Source organism: Solea senegalensis, linkage group LG12, assembly GCF_019176455.1.
Source record: "Solea senegalensis isolate Sse05_10M linkage group LG12, IFAPA_SoseM_1, whole genome shotgun sequence".
Classification (NCBI taxonomy): Eukaryota; Metazoa; Chordata; class Actinopteri; order Pleuronectiformes; family Soleidae; genus Solea; species Solea senegalensis.
The window spans coordinates 23363143-23384802 of NC_058032.1; the positions used below are offsets into that span (position 1 = coordinate 23363143).

General features: G+C 41.4%; 1 protein-coding gene and 1 long non-coding RNA gene across 4 annotated transcripts; both read left to right on the forward strand.

Annotated features, from left to right (window-relative positions):
* Nucleotides 1-1110: 1110 nt before the first annotated feature.
* LOC122778725 lies at nucleotides 1111-2941 on the forward strand. 2 transcript variants are annotated; one of them, XR_006361454.1, is made up of 2 exons: nucleotides 1111-1405; nucleotides 1617-2941. It is a non-coding gene; the product is annotated as an uncharacterized LOC122778725 (long non-coding RNA). The 2 variants fall into 2 exon arrangements; XR_006361455.1 differs by having other exon boundaries at nucleotides 2020-2941.
* Nucleotides 2942-3653: 712 nt separating this feature from the next.
* On the forward strand, nucleotides 3654-13163 carry LOC122778714 (zinc finger protein 883-like). Of its 2 annotated transcripts, XM_044040805.1 has the most exons (4): nucleotides 3654-3940; nucleotides 4593-4901; nucleotides 10854-11655; nucleotides 11908-13163. In XM_044040805.1, exons 1-4 carry the CDS (start codon nucleotides 3769-3771, stop codon nucleotides 12155-12157), a joined length of 1533 nt encoding a protein of 510 aa, XP_043896740.1. In that variant the 5' UTR covers nucleotides 3654-3768; the 3' UTR covers nucleotides 12158-13163. The 2 variants fall into 2 exon arrangements, with proteins under 2 accessions (XP_043896740.1, XP_043896739.1); XM_044040804.1 differs by having other exon boundaries at nucleotides 10854-13163.
* Nucleotides 13164-21660: the final 8497 nt, after the last annotated feature.

Below are 21660 nucleotides of genomic sequence, written 5' to 3' on the forward strand. Positions count from 1 at the left end.
TCAATTTCTGCAGAGAAAGTGTCACACTTAGCCTAAATATTGCATTTTGCAACAGATGCTTAAATATCCAACCTTATAGATACCCCTTCACCCTCGGACCCCCCTCCACAGGGGGCCTAAAGGAGCAATTAAGAGTCAATTTGGATTTATATGTCACTCTCAGGGTTCCGTTATAGTACTCCGTGTATCCAACTCTGTGACCATACACACACTTTGACGGGGTAGTGCGTTGTTTTCATTTTTCATTTGACTATGCAAGATGCTCACTGAGACATGCTTTCATGTTACATACATACACCATTATGTAACTGTTGACTAAAGACCCAAATTAGCAGATAGCTGTTAAAAAGACTGACCCTAAGAAAGAGAGTGTTTCCCTCTGTCCGTCTCTCTCTAGTGTGTTGTCTTTGCGACATAATAAAACGTGGTCATTTTATTTCATGTAGAAAAAATTCATAAATTAAACTCAAGATGTAAGCATTAGATAAAAAATATACTGAAATAGTGTTCTTGTTTCTTCTTTTTAAAGAAATGGCTGAAAAGAAAGGTCAGCATGGGGGCTGATACAGGAAAGAAAAAAACACTTTCAATATGTGGACTCATCTGAAGCGCCACCACATTGAGGCCTATAACAATACACAAATCGGCTTAAAAAAATCAGCAAAAAATAATCGGCAGCATGTTAGAGACATCAGCTAAGGCATAAAAACCCATAAAAAACCCATACCGGTCGACATCTACTCTCTGTAGCCTGACGTGTGCCTAAAAAAAAGTAATCATCAATTGAGGCAACTAAGACCAATGGAGCCCGCCGTGCTGTCATTAGCCAGTTAATGACTCATTCCTGCAGCCCCTAGCGTTCTGGTGGTGAGTACGGAAGCCTAAGAGTGACATATAAATCCAAATTGACTCTTAATTGCTCCTTTAGGCCTCCGGTGGAGGGAGGTTCGAGGGTAGAGGGGTATCTTAAAGGTTGGATATTTAAGCATCTGTTGGAAAATGCAATATTTAGGCTAAGTGTGACACTTTATTTCCAGAAATTGTAAATCAAATAAATTGATACCTCAGTTATTACATTATCAAAGGATTTTTTTAATGCAAAGCCAATAATGTAATAACAAAAAGTTATTATGTTATTGGTTTTATTACATTTAAATGATCACGCTATTGGCCGTTATTGTTCTGTTATTACTGTGTATTTTAAGACAGTTGAATGGTTAAATGTGGGAGAACTTGTTGAAAAGAAGTCCGTTGCTGCCACCTACTGGCGACTGTGAGAGCTGCTTGAAGATGTGTCATTCTTTGATGATGTCATCAGTGAGAGCCCTCAGCTGAATTAAGGCATTGTCAGAGCTGCTGCATTCTGTTCTGCTCACGATAAAGTGGGCCTTTAACGGCATTGTCGGTGCGTATTCGCTTGGCAAGTGTTGTTATTGTTGTCAGACAGTGTTGCTGAACATTAGACATTCATGTTATGTTATTCATGTTTTCGAATTATACTGTAAAAGTATGTTTAGCATAAGGCTATGCTCACAGCTAATATCCTGTAATGTGATACAGTGTGTTCATTGTTGCTGTTGTCAAGTGCTCATGAGGGCATTGTATTTTACTTTCAGTTTTACCCGACTCCATATGACCTCAATAAAGGAGTACAAGTTTCAACTCTCTTGTCACATCGTCGTTTTGGAGAGGAGTTTATTCTGACTGTCGACTCTAAAAAGGCGTTAGAGGCAGGGGACAGTACAGTTATTACGATATCGGTTGCTACATGTGTTTATTATTTTTTACTAAGTGTATTTTTGTACTTTTCAAGTATCACTCATTGAAATGGGAAGCTTTTTATATCTTGTGTTTCATACATTTTGTACCCTTCTGTCATTGTATTCATCGTTTTTATTGTTTGGTCAAAAAATATGAAAACAACCCAACGTTACTGGGTTGGCAAAGTTGATGAGTTTGTATAAATGCATTCAAATAAAAACATGTAATAACATAATTTTCAATTATCTCTATTTGTAGGTGCTTCCCCCCACGAACCACATCCACCCTCCACCCTGAAAAGCTTGTTAAGCCCCTGGTTGACACAAATGAAAGCAAGCATAGTCGTACACATCACACAAGTGACTAAACGATCAACAACAGGAATGGCCAGTGTGGTAAATCCTAAAGCAGCCTTCTTTAACTGCAAGTATAGCCAATACTTTTCACTACTTAAAAGGAAATCATTTATATGTCAAATGCACATTATGTCCTGGGCAAAAGTGCTTCTCCACGTCGCTGTCAAGCAAAACACAAGTTTAGGTTTGTGTACACTGTTGCTGTTAGTAATATATTGTATTAAGTTACCATTTCATTATAATATTCAGATTTACCTAAATAATTGAACATTTTAATCTCTGTTAAAGAGGGGGTGGAGGTGGGGTCCAATTCTTTGAGCACTTAAAATGTACTTGAAGGTAACGCAATAGTTACTTTCCCCATTAACTAGTTACTTTTATCATTTGTAACTCAGTAACTAATTCAGTTACTTTTTGGGAGAAGTCACTAGTAACTGTAACTAAGTAACGTTTAAAGTTAAAGTTAGTTTTTATTAACACTGCCTGCAATTGTACGTCTCCTCGTCGTTGATTGACACTAACAAATGTTTGCAACCAGAGCAGCACACACACACACACACAGCAGCTTGGAGCGAACATTGATGAAAAGTATGTTGTGTTTGTTTTATAGTTATTTCTTGTTGCATAAAAAGAAGGGGGTTTGGGGAAGCAAACACAACCCAGCGATCCACTCGGCAGATCGACAACACTCGTTGGTGTGAAAGGCCTTTACACTCAGAAAGATGAATAGGTAACAATGGCCACATTTAAGTGTGTGCAAGTGCAGTTTGTTAGTAATACCATCATTTGTATTTGTCATGAATAAAAAAACATGTTTAAACATACATATCTGCCTTCTGTCATTTACCTTCCTGTTCCAACAACATGAATGCATTTTTCTGTCATATTTAGGAATGTTGATTAATCGTAATTAATCTACAGCGACTCCATGATTATCACATTCAAATTTTTAATCGTTTGACAGCCCTCACTTATTGTCTTTAAACAGTGCCGGCCCGAGTCTTTAGGGGGCCAAAAGCAGAATTTGATTTGACACTTGTATCATTTAAAAATAGTCGTAAAGCAAAACTTTTTATTTGCTGGAATAAATATTTAAACTGAAGAGGTTAAATATGGTGATTGGGTGGAACAACCTTTTACTACATAATGAACTTCCAGAAATACAGAAATACACTACAGACCCGTTAGATTTGAAACACACAAAAACTCTTCCGTAGTATTAAATGTTAATAAAAAAAAGTTAGATGTAAATTAATATCGTCGCAGGTCATCCAAGTCGTTAGGTGTCGCTGTAGTTGTCTGCCAATATGGCCACCCGAAACTGTGGTCTCCGGTACTGCAGACACATACTTATCTTTTTTTTGTCCATAAGGCATATTTAACAACCATGAAATTGAATCGGTGAATTAAATAAATAATTTAAATCATACAAACATCATATGTCCGTGTCTCCAATTGTCCTGTGTCCTGTTTTACAGGCCCATCTTGGACATAGCGCTCACCCAGGCGAAGTAGATATCACAAAGCGGAAGTAAACAAACAAAGAGCTAGCAGCGTTAGCTCCGTACTCTGCATGCGGACATAAAAAGCGTGAAGAGGGTGTTGTGTTCATGTGTCGCAGGTAAAATATTCTGTTGTTAGCGAAGCAGCGATGTCTTCACTTCAGTGTTTCAGGGATTTAATCACCGAGCGTCTAACTGTTGCTGCTGAAGAAATATTCAGACACGTAGAAAGAACCGTCGTAGAGTACGAGGAAGAGTTGGATCGTCAGCGCAAACTGTTGGAGATCGTTTGCAAACCTCGAGTAAAGTTAAAGCGAATAGGTTTGTAAAACCACAATGGTCTTTTTAAATACTAACAAGTGAATGTGACTCATAATGCACTAATTACAACGTGTCTTCATACACATACCAATATAATCAGTCGTTTTACCTAAATAATAGAACACAGTGTTTAGTTTAGTTGAAAATATGCTTTGGCCTATTTTGTAACCACACGTTTTTGACTAAAGAGACAAAAATATAAAGTTAACATTCACAGTCTTATAGGTGTTTATCAACAGGGACAAAATATTAACTTTAGATGTTTAGCTTTGCACAGTGAACATTCACAGCGTAACCTTCAACTACCTTGGAGAACTTTGTCTTAAACCATGACACAATGTTTGAACTGAGTATGAAGTATGGATTTTCTAAATTCTCTAAACTTTGTAAACTTCAAATGATTTTTGAAGGTCACACTGGTCCAAGGAGCTCACATGTTTCACCTGCTGGAGTAACAGCAATTTAAACGAAGGGTTTGATGGGTTGACCAAATTTAGTTCAATTCCATCTTAATTTGATTGACTGAATTAACCTTTATAATAGGTTCCATTTTGCAGTTGTTATAAATTTACCAATAACTATCCAATCTTAAGCTAACTCCCTTCTAAATGTACTTCACTGTCAATTGTAATCTATTCCTTTGTGTCTGTAGAGCTTCCACAGCAGCATGTCTGTCAAGAGGAGGAGGTTCTCACTGAGCAGCAGCTCTGGAACCAGGAGAGGAACTCCAGTCTGGACCAAGAGGAACCAGAGTCACTACAGATTAAAAAGGAGCAGGCGGAAATCTGCACCAGTCATGAGGGAGAACATCTTGAAGTGAAGCAGGAGGCTGATACATTATTGTTGACTCCTGAAAATGAGGAAAGTGACCACATGGAACCAGAAAGAAATGAGGAAGATGTGGATCTTCAGCACAGACTCCATATGAAGTGGAGCCCTGTAATAAAGTTACAGAGTACAGGTATGTACAGCCAGGATGTGGCTTCTGTTTTACTTTGATCTTCCTCAATTCAAATTTGTTTGTTTTTCACCATGATTAAGAAAGGAATGAAAGATCCACCCATTATCTCAGCTGACATAGGGCAGTAGACTTTCCCACCAGCCTCCTGACATCTCTGTGAAGGATGGTGGTGGAGGGACAGTTCTCTTTCTCTTTGCCTTTCCCACTTTTTCCACTGAAAACCGGACAACTTTGGCACGTCCTCACTTTCACATCTCGTACTACGCCTTTCACATCAGGATGGGCCTCCACAACTCGACCGAGCCTAAACCAGCCTCTCAGTACAGCAGTAGTTTGCCAGTCCATCGCAGGGCCACACACGCAGACAAACAACCATTCACTCTCACATTCATACCCAGGGCCGGCTCTTGGCATAGGCGATATAGGCGGTCGCCTAGAGCGCCATCTGCTGGAGGGGCGCCGCGAGGCGACTAGTGACTAGTATACAGTCACTTTCGAGCGCGACATACACGCTCGTGGACACACACACACACACACAATCTCGCCTAGGGCACAAAATTAGGTAGAGCCGGCCCTGTTCATACCTGTTGTCAATTTAGAGTCCCATTAGTCCCATTGTTGATCTAATTCATCTTTAAAATATAAACTTGGCTTTTTTTTAATTAAACTTAATTTAGGAGTAGCACAAACAGAAGAGAGAGAGAGAGAGAGACCAGGAGCAGATTTAGTCATAAATTTAAACCCAACAGTTCTGAATCAGTTATTTTTTTCCAAGCAGTACTACAATGTCAAGCAGCAGCAGCAGAGATTGTTGATAAATGTATACTCATATCAACTTTAAATACTGCATTACAATAATGACAATAATAATCTGTGTGAGCACAAAAAGACGGTGCCGCGGGTGCACGCAGCAGCTCGAGGCTCTCTGCTTTTTAGGTTTGTTTTTGTGTTTTTGTTCGTGTCTACACTTTTTATCCGGAGACTTGAAGCCTTAACCCAGTACAGTAGGGCTGAACTGTGGGATTTGGGGAAAAACTCCAGACTTAACCCACCTCCAAAGCCAGATTTTATCCCACCCGAACTTCAGTGGACCACAGAGGCTCTCACCACCCCCCCTTTATGGCCCAGGAGACGGCGGAGACAACTTAAACAAAAGCGGGGTAAGCGGAGCGGAGTGCATGCTAGGCTACTTGCTAAACCACACAGACCAGCACTGCCCAGTCTCCTCCTCGCGAACGTCAGGTCACTCACCAACAAACTGGACGAGATTCGACTAAGGATCGTCTTAGGAAGACAAACAGCTGTGGCGATTTTCACCGAGACCTGGTTGGATAATAACATCCCCGATGCAGCGGTGGAGCTGGCGGGGCGCTCTCTTTTCCGAGGCGACAGGACTGCAGCTTCAGGCAAGACCAAAGGCGGAGGTTTGGCACTGTACATTCACAACTCGTGGTGTACAGCCACGAGCATAATTGGAACTCCCTGCTCCCCCGATTTGGAATATCTGGCAGTGAAATGCAGACCAGTTTAAACTGGTTCGAGAACTCACCTCTGTCATGATCATAGCAGCCTACATACCACCGCAAGCTAATGCTAAATTAGCGCTGGAGGAGCTGTACTGTCTGATTAACAGCCAGATGAACGCTAATCCCGAGGCGGCTGTGATCGTGGCAGGGGACTTCAATCATGTGGAATTGAAAGCCGTTCACCCCAAGTTCTACAAATTCATAAACTTTCCAAACAGAGAGTATAACATACTGGACCAGGTTTACTGCAACATCCAAGAGGCATACAAGGCTATAGCAGCGCCTCACCTCGGCATGTCGGATCACATCTCTGTGGAACTGATCCCTGCATACAGACCTCTGATCTGTAGGACCAAGCCCACCACCAGAACCATTCAGGTTTGGACTGAGGAGGCTTCCTCAGCCTTACAGGACTATTTTGAGAACACAGACTGGGGAGTGTTCAAGGAAGGCGCTGATCTGGAGGAATACACGTCATCTGTGCTGTCCTATGTTCACTTCTGCACTGATGCTGTCCTACCCACGAAGACAATCACGTTTTTTCCTAACCAGAAACCTTGGATGGACAGCACAGTGAGGAACCTGCTAAAAGCCCGGAATGCAGCGTATAGGTCGGGGGACAGGCTGGTGCATAGCAGGGCCCGGAAAGAACTGAAAAAGGGCATCCATCTGGCAAAACACCGTTACAAGCGGCACATTAAGGAGCACTTCATTGACAACAACCCACGTGGTATGTGGAAAGGCATCAGGACCCTCACAGACTATAAGCAAAGCGACCAGCAGGTCAGCCGGGACCCCACTCTGCATGACACCTTAAACAGCTTCTTCGCACGCTTTGACTTTGAAATTTATAACAACTGCAAAATGGAACCTATTAAAAAGGTTAATTCAGTCAATCAAATTAAGATGGAATTGAACTAAATTTGGTCAACCCATCAAACCCTTCATTTAAATTGCTGTTATAGTCCAGCAGGTGGAACATGTGAGCTCCTTGGACCAGTGTGACCTTCAAATATGATTAGAAGTTTACAAACATCTTCCTCAGACAGAGGTACAGCGTCAGCCTCTCGTCCTGCAGCTGCACCAGGTGACATCCGTCTTGAGGAAGATCAACATCAGAAAGGCTGCAGGCCCAGATAAGGTGTCAGGTCGGACCCTGAAATTATGTGCTGACCAACTAGCAGGAATTCTTCTGGACATATTTAACCTGTCTATGCAGCTTTCCACGGTCCCTGTGTGCCCGAAGTTCTCCATCATTGTGCTTGTGCCAAAAAAAACAACCATTACCTGCCTCAATGATTACCGCCCTGTCGCTCTGACCCCAGTCACCATGAAGTGCTTCGAGAGGATCCTCCTGAAGTACATCAAGGACGCCATCCCCAGCAGTTCGCCTACAGGGAGAACTGTTCTACAGAGGATGCTGTCTCGTTAGCACTTCACACGGCCCAGGCTCACCTGCAGCATCCTGACACCTATGCTAGGATGCTATTTGTGGACTTCAGCTCAGGCTTCAACACCGCTCTCCCGGACATGCTGGCCCTGAACCTCCACAAACTGGGTCTGTCAATATCTCTGTGCTCCTGGATCAGCGACTTCCTCACCAACAGGCCACAGGTGGTGAGGATAGGGGAGTCCACGTCTGCTTCACTAACCCTCAACACTGGCACACCGCAAGCTGTGTGCTCAGCCCTGTCCTCTTCACCCTCTTCACACACGACTGCTCTGCCATCCACTCCACAAACATGGTTGTGAAGTTTGCAGATGACACCACCATAGTGGGTCGCATCTCCAACAACGACGAGACCCACTACAAAGGAGAGGTCCACAACCTCACCCGGTGGTGCTCCGGGAACAACCTTGTTCTAAACACCAACAAGACCAAGGAGGTCATGGTGGGCTACAGGAGGTCCAGGAAGACTGTACACGCTCCGCTCAGCATACATAGAGAGGAGGTGGAGTGTGTAGACAGCATAAAGTTCCTGGGCATCCACATTTCCTCCGACCTCTCCTGGTCTGTGAACACTTCACACCTGGTGTAGAAGGCCCAACAACGGCTCTTCTTTCTCAGGAAGTTGAAGAGGTGTGGGCTCTCTTCCCAACTGCTTGTGAACTTCTATAGAGCCACTGTCGAGAGCATCCCCCCCCAATAAACCCTCACACATGCAGCCACACACAAACCCACCCTCCCAAACACACCCCTGCTCAACTCTCCATATAACGTGGAACAAGTTGCACTAAACTGCACTTTGTAGTTTTATATATTTTACTTTGCACACACTGTAGTTTTATACTTTGTTCGGTTTTACAATTCGTTGTGTCTTATTAAGTGTTAAAGGGGACATATACCCTATTTCCCCTGGTGTCCTAATGAACATGTCAGTGACATGCTTTGGTCAAAATACCATAAGGATGAAGAATCATAGTAGTTCAATAACCCTGCTAAACCCGCCCCTTTCAGAACGCTCGGTTTTCGTGCATGGTCCCTTTTTATATGCAAATGGGACACAGGCAAACACACACCCACTTCTTCCAGGGGGTTTCTGATTAGTCCTCTTTACAGCGCTTTACAGCTCTATTCGTCTCCCCCTCCCTCCACTAGCTCTCTGACAATATCAACATGTCAGCGTGCGCAGAAAACAGCGAGAGTGCCGTCACAGGAAGAGACGTCCTACATAAGGATCGAGCCGAACACTGCCGAACTGTAAATCACTTGGGAACAGAACTGCTGATCGCCACCGCTGATCGCCAGCGGCGCGCTGAATAAACTCTATGTTGCTGTATCAGACCGGAGACTGTGCTCCGGAGACCTCACCACTGCTGACCAGCTCCGGCGAGCTGGCGATCAGCGGTGCCCTATGCAACAACTGATTTTCACAGAGAGTGCAGCACCGCTGATCGCCACCACTGACCAGCCCCGGTGCTCCGGGCAGTTTAGGCAGCGCGCCGTTGGCGATCAGCGGTGACACAGAGAGTGCAGCACCGCTGATCAGTGGTGAGCGATCAGCGGTGACACAGAGAGTGCAGCACCGCTGATCAGCGGTGGCGATCAGAGGTGGCGATCAGCGGTGACACAGAGAGTGCAGCACCGCTGCACAGAGAGTGCAACACCGCTGATCGCCACCGCTGATCGTCAGCGGCGAGCTGCATAAACAGCTGCTTTATGTGATTGTATCAGACTGAGTCTGTGCTCCGGTCATGGAGGACGTACTGAACAAATATGTTTAATTAGGACGTGTCAGAATGGTCAGTTATGAGCTCTATGTGATCTTTTCTTAACAATTTGTGTGTTTGTACGTCGGTGAAATACGTCCCCTGACTAAATACGTCGACCGCTGGCTGCAGTCTGATGCGAAGTGGTGCGAACACACGTTTGCTGACTTTGTCCGGCACATTAGCTTCATATATAAAATCCTCTGTAAAACACTGTGCTCCACTGTGCAGCCACCAACAGCACACTTGTCCCTCCGCGTTGACATAATACCGCTCTTCCTCCCTCGCCTGAACTCTCGCAGGGACAAGGAGGAGCTAAGGTGGAGCTTGCGAAGTAAACGTACTGGTGGGGCGGTAACATTCGCGGTGAAATGCGCATGCTGACGTCATAAGCGCAGGGAATTCAACATCGAGCGTTTTATCGCCTATACTTACACTAAGCGGAACCACGAAAACATGACTGAGTATTGTTTTTCCACACTTTGGCGACTGGTAGGGCCCCCACAGTCCCAAATATCAGTATTAAAATGGTTAAACAGTTGATTTTGCATAATATGTCTTTTGTTGTGTCTTATTTAAATGTCAAGTCTTTTGTTGCGTCTTATATAAGGGTTAAGCCTTTCTTTATTTTTGCTATTTTATTGTGTACCTCAAGCCGGGAGTCTCTGCAAAAATTTCATTATGTCCTCATAATGACATTAAAAACTTCTTGAATCTTGAAATGGCCAAATGTGTACGGTTTTTGGTGGAAAAGACGTTTTATTAATAATTGTTAGTTTCTCCCCCTCAAGGTGTGGTGGTGCTTGTAGTTTGTTTTTCTTGTCAGTTATTTTCCTGTGGCTTGTTTCTCCCTAGAGTGGCGTCGCTTTGGTGGTTATCCATCATTATTCCATCAGTGGAATTTAGTTTTTGACCAGTGTTCTCAGTTTGGGTTTCCTTTTTCCTGGGAAATATTTTGTTTTGTTCTCCTCCCCTCATCCCCTGGTTAATATACAAATACAAGCAAACTACTGCTTGTGACAATAATAAAAACAAAGGAACTGAGTCTGGATCCTGAAAGATGAAAGATTAAGATGAGAGAGAGAGAGGAAAGAAAGGAAAGACACACACTAATCTATTAAGACTTATTTGAAGCAATTTACTCCTTTTTATGTTGTGATTGTTTTATCTTTTAATTGTCAGCAATGTTGCAACATCACTGTGTCTTTGTCTGTAGAGCTTCCACAGCAGCATGTCTGTAAAGAGGAGGAGGTGCTCACTGAGCAGCAGCTCTGGAACCAGGAGAGGAACTCCAGTCTGGACCAAGAGGAACCAGAGTTACTACAGATTAAAGTGGAGCAGGAGGAAATCTGCACCAGTCATAAGGGAGAGCAGCTTGAAGTGAAGCAGGAGGCAGATACATTATTGTTGACTCCTGTTAAAGAGGAACGTGACCACATGGAACCAGAACCAGACAGTGACCACCAGCTCCTCTCTCACAGCTCTCCTGCAGCTCAGAGTCAGAAACCCTTTTCTTGCACAACATGTGGAGGGTGTTTTATTTCACGTAAGGAATTGATAGTCCATGGAAGAATTCACTACGGTGAGAGGCCATATTCCTGTAAAACATGTGGAAAGCGTTTTTGTCGAAGTTCGGATTTGATAAGACATGAAAAAATCCACACAGGTGAGAGGTCACATTCCTGTAAAATATGTGGAAAGTGTTTTGTTCATAGGTCGGCTGTGAAAGTCCATGAAAGAATTCACTCTGGTGAAAAGCCTTATTCCTGTAAAACATGTGGAAAGTGTTTTTTGCGAAGGCCTCATTTGACAGGCCATGAAAGAATTCACTCTGGTGAGAGGCCATATTCCTGTAAAACATGTGGAAAGAGTTTTATGCGAAGGCCTTATTTGGTAATCCATGAAAGAATTCACTCTGATGAGAAGCCCTATTCCTGTAAAACATGTGGAAAGGGTTTTATTCATAGGCGGAGTTTGGTAAAACATGAAATAACTCACACTGGTGAGAAGCCATATTCCTGTAAAATATGTGGAAAGTGTTTCGTTGATAGGTCTGCTGTGATAGTCCATGAAAGAATTCACTCTGGTGAAAAGCCTTATTCCTGTAAAACATGTGGAAAGTGTTTTTTGCGAAGGTCTCATTTGACAGTCCATGAAAAAATTCACACTGGTGAGAGGCCATATTCCTGTAAAACATGTGGAAAGCATTTTTTGCGAAGGCCTCATTTGACAGTCCATGAAAGAATTCACTCTGGTGAGAAGCCATATTCCTGTGAAACATGTGGAAAGGGTTTTATTCAAAGGCGGAGTTTGGTAAAACATGAAATAACTCACACTGGTGAGAAGCCATATTCCTGTGAAACATGTGAAAAGCATTTTGTGCGAAAGCCTGATTTGGTAATCCATGAAAGAATTCACTCTGGTGAGAAGCCCTATTTGTGTAAAACATGTGGAAGAGGTTTTAATCAAAAGCGGAGTTTGGTAGAACATGAAATAACTCACACTGGTGAGAAGCCATAGTCCTGTGAAACATGTGGAAAGGATTCTTGATATAAGTTCAGTTTGATAGAACATGAAAGAATTCAGGCAGTTCATCCATCTTAAGTCTTTTACATTCCAGCATCATTTCCTCCCCCTTGGCCTCTTATCCGTGAAAATAATTTACACTTCCATGGTTACCCAGGTGGCACCCAGGTTAATTTTTCCAGTAAACCCTACTCTACCCTCCCACCCTGTTCCCTCTCCAATTTCCCGGTGCCCATGTAATCAACAAAACCCCCTCTGTGAAATAAGATTTTTTTTCGGCTTTTTATGGCCTTTAGGGAGGTTTTAAAAATGTGAAACTCCATAAATTTGAAATATAGAATATAAAGATCTATACATGTCTCGAGGTGTCCCGTGCACACTTTTATACTGTCTCTTATACTGTTGTGGTAAATGGGAAAATTGCTTTTTGGGCAGCATGAGTATTTTTTGTTGCAGTACCACAAGTGGCCACCATGACAAAATTATCTTCAAGGCAAAGGGGGCGGTGCTCTATCCAGTGCTGATAATACATCCATGCTCATGCTGAGGAGGCGAGAACTAGCTGAGTTCATAGTTCACACACTGAGTTTTTCCTTAACTGTCAGTCACTTTTGGACATATGGAAGCTGGATGTTGTCAATATATAAACATAATGTTTAATTATATCAACAAGCTCTGTTAAATATCTATGTGAAATAATTGAGAAAATTGTTCAAACCCAATTAGGCATTCATTTTCACAGATACAATTTTATTAGTGATGTTTGTTCCAATTTTTTATGCCCGTTTTTATTTCCTGTTAGTTTGTCGATGTGTTTGTAGCAACCGATAACGTAATAACGGCCAATAATGTAATAACGGCCAAATGTAATAAAATGTAATAAAACCAATAAAATAATAAATTGCCAATAATGTAATGAAGTTGTTGAGCCAATAACTAATAACTTATTGCCAATAACGTAATAACTTATTACGTTATTGGCTGGTTATTACATTATTGGCCTTGCATTAAAAAAATCCTTTGATAATGTAATAACTGAGCCAATAATGTAATAACTGAGGTATCAATTTATTTAATTTTCAATTTCTGGAGAGAAAGTGTCACACTTAGCCTAAATATTGCATTTTGCAACAGATGCTTAAATATCCAACCTTATAGATACCCCTTGGTAACAGTGTTAAGGCCAGTCTGATCTACATTGAGCAACATTAAATTGCTTGCAGATTCCGGTGGGTTCACCCAGGCTAGCACAAACAAGCCCTCAGAAAAAAAAACCTTTGAGGCATTTTGAGACTCCAAAAAGGTTTAATTAAAAATTAAAAATGTTTTTCCATGAAAACATGTGTTGAATTCATTTGTCAATGCAAGATCCTCACTGAGACATGCTTTCCTGTTACATACATACACCATTATGAGCAAGTGTCTATTTATACAACAATATCTGTAAGAATTGGAATGACTAAAGACCCAAATGAGTAGATAGCTGTTAAAAAGACTGACCCTAAGAAAGAGAGAGGTGCCCAGTACATATGGCTCGCGTTAATGACATCTGTTTATGTGACATCCACTATACCTATTTTTCTTATGAGCAAACTACACAAAAACGTACACATCAGCACGAGACACTGCAAAAAACTGTCTTTATGGAATTTACAGGTTTCTTTAATTCAAGAACCGCATGGTTGTGCATATGTGGGTGAATGAGTGCATTAAATTAATTTAGGAGCAGCATATTTAGAGCATATGCATCAGACAAACATTAAGTTTTTAAATATTAGTGGATATTGGTGGATAAAGCAGTATCATATGATATTATTGAGTGTGGGGGCGGGGGGCTGCAGTCATATTTATACAGTATATTATTACATTATCGGCTTAGTTTTTACATTTTCAGCCAAATCTGCAAGCAATTTAATGTTACTTTTTAGATCCGACTAGCCCTTACACCCTTTTGACCGATTCAACAATCCCAGAGTAAAAGTAAAACTTTGTTCATGATACTGGCAAAGTGCTCTCTTTAACCACGGAGAGGCCTCTCCATTGCCGCAAACCCTGAGAGCCTCTCTGTTAAGGGTCGACCGATACATCGGCCGGCCGATATTTGCATTTTTTACGTATATCAGCATCGGCCACTGTCACAGTGGTGTGTTTGTGTGTCTCTGACTGAGTGTGGGGCAGAGCAGCCATCACCGCGCTGTGCGTTTCTTTCTCTTTCTCTCTGCCACTGAAATGAACGCGGGTCAACGCTGTTTTTGTAAAACTCTGGTCAAGCCACTTACAGTCGTCATAGAGCCCCTTTCCCACTGGCTAAAAAAACACGTCTGATCTCCAGCTGGCGAGATGGCACTGCTGCGTGTCTGCACGTCTCTCTCTCTCTCTCTCTGTGTGTCTCTCTCTAGTGTGTTGTCTTTGCTACATAATAAAACATGGTCATTTTATTTCATGTAGAAAAACAAAAAAAAAGTTTTTAATCGTTTGACAGCCCTCACTTATTGTCTTTACACAGTGTCGCCCCGAGCCTTTAGGGGGCCCTAAGCAGAATAAAGTTTGACACTAGTTAGTATCCTTTAAAAAAAGTCATGAATCAAAACGTTTTATTTGGCTGGAATAAATATTTATTAGTTAAATATCGTGATTGGGTGGAATAACCCTTTACTAGATAATTAACTTCCAGAAATACACTACAAACCGTTAGATTTGAAACACACAAAAACTCTTCCGTAATAGTATACGTTGATAGAAAAGTTAGATGTAAATTAATATCGTCGCAGGTCATCCAAGTCGTTAGGTGTCGCTGTAGTTGTCTGCCAATACGGCCACCCGAAACTGTAGTCTCCGGAACTGCAGACACATACTTGTCTTTATTTGTCCATAAGGGATATTTAACAACCATGAAATTGAATCGGTGAATTAAATAAATGATTTAAATCATATAAACATCATATGTCCGTGTCTCCAATTGTCCTGTGAACAGTTTACAGGTCCATCTCGGACACAGCGCTGACCCAGCGGAAGTAGACATCATAAAGCGGAAGTAAATAAACAAAGAGCTAACCGCGTTAGCTCCGTACTCTGCATGCGGACATAAAGTGAAGAGGGTGTTGTGTTCATGTGTCGTAGGTAAAATATTCTCTTGATAGCGAAGCAGCGATGTCTTCACTTCAGTGTTTCAGAGATTTAATCACCGAACGACTAACTGTTGCTGCTGAAGAAATATTCAGACACGTCGAAAGAACCGTCGTAGAGTACGAGGAAGAGTTGGATCGTCAGCGCAAACTGTTGGAGATCGTTTGCAAACCTCGAGTAAAGTTAAAGCGAATAGGTTTGTAAAACCACAATGGTCTTTTTAAATACTAACTTGTATCCACGAGGTTTTGACTAAATAGACAAAAATGTAAAGTTAACATTCAGAACAATAGACTGAAATACATGGAACAATAGAAGCTAAATGTAATGTGTTGTCTGCAGAGGAAGTAAGCAGATGCTTAAACACTGTCTTATAGATGTTTACCAACAGGGACAAAATATTAACTTTAGATGTTTAGCTTTGCACAGTGAACATTTACAGCTTTACCTTCAACTACCTTTGTCTCAAACCATGACACAATGTTTAAACTGAGTATGTAGTATGGAATTTGATAATTTTAGGTCACACAAGTCCAAGGAGCTCACATGTTCCACCTGCCGGACTATAACGGCAATTTAAACGGAGGGTTTGGTAGATTGACCAAATTTAGTTCATCTGGATTTGAGTAAGGAGTTGACTGAATTAACCTTTTTTAATAGGCTCCATTTTGCAGTTGTTATACATTTACCAATAACTATCCAATCTTAAACTAACTTCCTTCTAAATGTACTTCAATGTCAATTGAAATCTATTCCTTTGTGTCTGTAGAGCTTCCACAGCAGCATGTCTCTCAAGAGGAGGAGGTTCTCACTGAGCAGCAGCTCTGGAACCAGGAGAGGAACTCCAGTCTGGACCAAGAGGAACCAGAGTCAGGACAGATTAAAGAGGAGCAGGCGGAAATCTGCACCAGTCATGAGGGAGAACAGCTTGAAATGAAGCAGGAGGCTGATACATTAATGTTGACTCCTGAAAATGAGGAAAGTGACCACATGGAACCAGGAAGAAATCTTCAGCACAGACTCTTTATGAAGTGGGGCCCTGTAATAAAGTTACAGAGGACAGGTATGTACAGCCAGGATGTGGCTTCTGTTTTACTTTGATTTTCCTCAAACCAAATTTGTTTGTTTTTCACCATGATTAGATATGATTAAGAAAGGAATGAAAGACCCATCCATTATCTCAGCTGACATAGGGCAATAGGCAGAGTACACCCTTGACATACCTATTATCAATTTAGAGTCACCAATTTACCTAATCCCCGTATTGCATGTTTTTGCACAACATCCATGTGTACTTAATTTAGACACAGAACTCCCTTTTTAACAGCAAGAAATACAAAAATACAAAAATTGATCTCGGCCAGTTGGTGTGTAAGGAAAAATGGAGGACAGAGGAGGGGTGGAGGACAGAGAGGAAGGAGAAGTACAAACAGAAGAGAGAGAGAGAGACCAGGAGCAGATGTAGTCATAGGTTTAGACCGAACAGTTATAAATTGGTTATGACATGTTTTTCGATGAACAGCTGATTCAGCTACCTTGGAGAAAAAACAATGACAAGCCAGCTGTTCTACTAAGATTTGTTAACAGGAAGCACAATGTTGCACTCCTTAAACAGGGGAGAATGCTCAAAGGCACAGATGTTTGGGGCAGCGTTTAGCTCACTTGTGAGAGCTGCCGCCCCATTTTGAGGTCACAGTCTTCACCGCAGGTGGCCTCGGTTCAAATCATGGTACTGATGGTGAGGAGGATAGAGGAGCAGGAAAAGCTGGAATGAGTGTTCTCATTACAATAAATAGACTGGATTGGACTTGGAACTGAGTAGATATAACAGAACAAACACAAACATAATGCTCAGTGATAGAGCTCAACCTACATTAAGTGATAATGGACACGTAACACAGTGGATACAGGAACATGAACAATAGGAACTGACAGTTAAAGCAGCACATTGGACATAGAACAGGATATCAATTCTGACAATAACTTCTTCTCCACCATAAACACATGCTATTACTACAACAATAATCAATACAATGGTAACATTATAGCAAGGACAAACTACTTATAATCTACTTCAATAGCTGAAGTTAAATACAACATTTAACAGCATCAGGGATTATCTGCACACATTGCAACAGCTGTTTAACGTAAGCACTGTTTCTGAAATCTGGATTACTAACGAAAGGGGAATGAATTTTGAAATTGAGGGCTGTGAATTTATACATAACAAAGGGCAGAGCAAAGGTGGAGGTGGTGTTGCAATATATGTTGATCTGAATTTGAATTTCAAGGTGGTTGACAGAAAACAGATTTGTATAGACAAGACAAAAATATTTTATTATCAGTTGTGTATATCAAGCTCCGGGTTCTATTATCTACAAGTTCAGGGAATGGATGGAAAGCATGGTAATAAAAATGGAAAATAATAATATCTCAGGAGTTAACAAGTACAAAAAAACTACTGCTTGTGCTTTGTTACGTTGTGATTGTTTTATCTTTTAATTGTTGTCAGCAATGTTGTAACATCACTGTGTCTTTGTCTGTAGAGCTTCCACAGCAGCATGTCCCTAAAGAGGAGGAGGTTCTCACTGAGCAGCAGCTCTGGAACCAGGAGAGGAACTCCAATCTGGACCAGGAGGAACCAGAGTCACTACAGAGTACAGAGGAGCAGGAGGAAATCTGCACCAGTCATGAGGGAGAGCAGCTTGAAGTGGAACAAGAGGCTGATACATTATTGTTGACTCCTGATAATGAGGAAAGTGACCACATGGAACCAGAACCAGACAGTGACCACCAGCTCCTCTCTCACAGCTCTCCTGTAGCTCAGAGTCGAGATCAGACAGGAAGTCACCATGTTGACTCTTTGTCTAATGGAAGTGAGAGACATAACAGGAACAAAGTAGAGAAATGTGACACATCAAAGATCGAGTCTGAAACTCACACAGGTAAAAAGTCTTTTAAATGTGACACTTGTGGAAAACGTTTTGTTTATAAGTCTCGACTGATTATACATATGAAAGTCCACACAGGAGAGAAACCTTTTTCTTGCACAACATGTGGAAAGTGTTTTGGTTCAGGTAAGGACTTGATAGTCCATGGAAGAATTCACTCTGGTGAGAAGCCATATTCCTGTAAAACATGTGGCAAGCGTTTTATCCAGAGGGGGAATTTAATAATCCATGAAAGAATTCACTCTGGTGTAAAGCCATATTCATGTAAAACATGTGGAAAGAGTTTTATCCAGAGGAGGAATTTAATAATCCATGAAAGAATTCACTCTGGTGAGAAGCCCTATTCCTGTAAATCATGTGGAAGGAGTTTCAGTCAACGTTCTCATTTGATAAGACATGAAAGAATCCACACAGATGAGAGGCCACATTCCTGTAAAATATGTGGAAAGTGTTTTATTCAAAGATCGCATTTGATAGTCCATGAAAGAATTCACTCTGGTGAAAAGCCATATTCCTGTAAAACATGTGGAAAGTGTTTCATTCAGAGGGGGAGTTTGGTAGAACATGAAAGAATTCACACTGGCATGAAGCCACATTCCTGTAGAATATGCGGAAAAATTTTCATTCAGAGGGGGGGTTTGATAGAACATGAAAGAACTCACACTGGTGAGAAGCCACATTCCTGTAAAACATGTGGAAAGTGTTATAGTCGAAAGGCGAATTTGACAGTCCATGAAAGAACTCACATAGGCAAGAAGCTATAAACCTTTACAACACGTGAAAAGTGTTTCGGTCAAGGTTTGTCTTTGGTACAACACAAAAAAAACGTTCAGTTTGATAGAACATGAAAGAATTCATTCAGTTCATCTTAAGTCTTTCACATTCCAGCATCATTTCCTCCCCCTTGGCCTGAAAATAATTTACACTTCCATGGTTACCCAGGTGGCACCCAGCTTTATCTTTCCAGTAATCCCAACTCCACTCTTCCACCCTGTTCCCTCTCCAACTACCCGGTCCCCATATAGTCAACAAAACCCCCTCCTTCCTCTACACCACGCCTATTATATAGCAGTTTCACTGGCTTTCTGTCATTTTTTAAATTCTGTATCACTTCCAAAATCCTATGTACATTTAAGACCATCCTTCACCTTGGCCCTCCTTAGTTGTGCAACCTGGTCCACATTGAACTAGAGCTGCAACTAATGATTATTTTAATAAACGATTAATCTGTCGATTATTTTCTCGATGAATCGCTTGGTCTATAAAATATCAGAAAACCTGATAAAATGTTGATCGGTGTTCGTCAAACCTGGAAATGATGATGTTCTCAAATGTCTTGTTTTGTCCACAAACGAAAATGATTGACTTTTAATGATTTCTTTGTTATCCAGAGAAAAGTGATGAAGAAAATATGCACATTTAAGAAGCTTAAACAATCAGAAATCTTGTTTTAATCGTACAAAAACCTTCAAACCGATTATCGATTATCAAAATAGTTGTTGATTAATTTAGTAATCGATTCATAAATGATTAATTGTTTCAGCTCTATATTTAACCCCTCCCAGGTGACGAAGCTTCTCAACCTGTCTTTATGAGAGGGGCCAGACACTCATTTTGGCCGCTTGTATCCGCAATCTCATCCTTTCCATCACTATCCATAGCTCGTGACCATGGGTGCGGGTAGGAATGTACTGTAGATTGACCGGTAAGTCGAGAGCTTCCCCTTTTGGCTCAGCTCCTTCAGCAGGACAGAGCGATGCAGAGCCCACGTTACTGCGGACGCCGCTCTGATCCGCCTGTCTATCTGCCACTCCATTCTTTCCTCACTTGTGAACAAGAACCTGAGATACTTCAACTCCTCCACGTGGAGCAGGATCTCATTCCTGCCCCAAAGGTTGAGTGCTCTACTCCACCCTTTTCCCCACGTAGGACCATGGTCTCAGATTTGGAGTCGCTTTAAAATTGCAATTCAAATCTCAACAGTTTAAAGAAGCATGCAACTATTCACCACCTGCACACCGTCCCTCTATTAAGTGTTTTCATTTTATTAGTCATGTTTGTTCTTGTATCACTCATTTAAATGGGAAGCTTTTTATGATTTGTGTTTTGTACCTTTTGTACCCTTCTGTCGTACAAATAAATCACACAAGTGAGAAAACGAACAACAACAGGAATGGCGAGCGCAGTAAATCCTAAAGCAGCCTTCTTTAACTGCAAGTATAGCCAATACTTAAAAAAGAAGGGGGTTTGGGGAAGCAAACACAACCCAGCGACAACACTCGTTGGTGTGAAAGGCCTTTACACATGAATAGGTAACAATGGCAACATTTAAGTGTGTGCAAGTGCAGTTTATTCAAAAAGAAAGAAAGAAAGTTTTATGCATCCATCCTATATTTGCTACTAAAATAGCAACTGTTTCGAGTTAAGGTTATCTTTTAGAGTGATTTAGAAATGTTCTGACTGAATAACACATCCTATATTTGCTAAGAGGCATAGGAGAATGTGTGGTGTGATTGAGTTGATGTGATGAAGTTGTGTTTATATATTAGTAATACCATCATTTGTATTTGTCATGAATAAAAAACACGTTTAAACACACATAGCTGCCTTCTGTCATTTACCTTCCTGTTCCAACAATATGAATGCATTTTTCTGCCCCACATGAATCTCTCATATTTATTATTAGTATTTGGATGAATTTAACCTATAAAAATATCGAGTCGTGAAGCAAAACATTTTATTTGGCTGGAATAAATATTTAAACTGAAGTAGTTAAATATGGTGATTGGGTGGAATAACGCTTTACTAGATAATGAGCTTCCAGAAATACAGAAATACACTACAGTCCAGTTAGATTTGAAACACACAAAAACTCCTCCGTAGTATTGTACCTCAATAAAGAAGTTAGATTTAAAGGGGACATATTATGCAAAATCAACTTTTTAACCATTTCAATACTTATATTTGGGACTCTGGAGGCCCTACCATACGCCAAAGAACTAGTGAGAACTAGTGGAGGGAGGGGGAGAGGAATGGAGTGGAGGGAACAGGAGCTGAGTGAGTGAGCGCTGTAAAAAGGACAAATCAGAAACCCCCTGGAAGAAGTGGGTGTGTGTTTGCCTGTGTGTCATTTGCATGTAAAGGGACCATGCACAAAACCAAGCGTTCTGAAAGGGGAGGGTTTAGCAGGGTTATTGAACTGCTATGATGCTTCATCCTTATGGTATTTTGACCAAAGCATGTCACTGACATGTTCATTAGGACACCAGGGAACTATTTTAACTTGGAGAAATAGGGTATAATATGTCTCCTTTAAATTAATGTCGTTGAAGGTCATCCAAGTCGTTAGGTGTGGCTGCAGTTGTCTGCCAATACATCCACCTGAAACTGTGGTCTCCGGTACTGCAGACACATACTTGT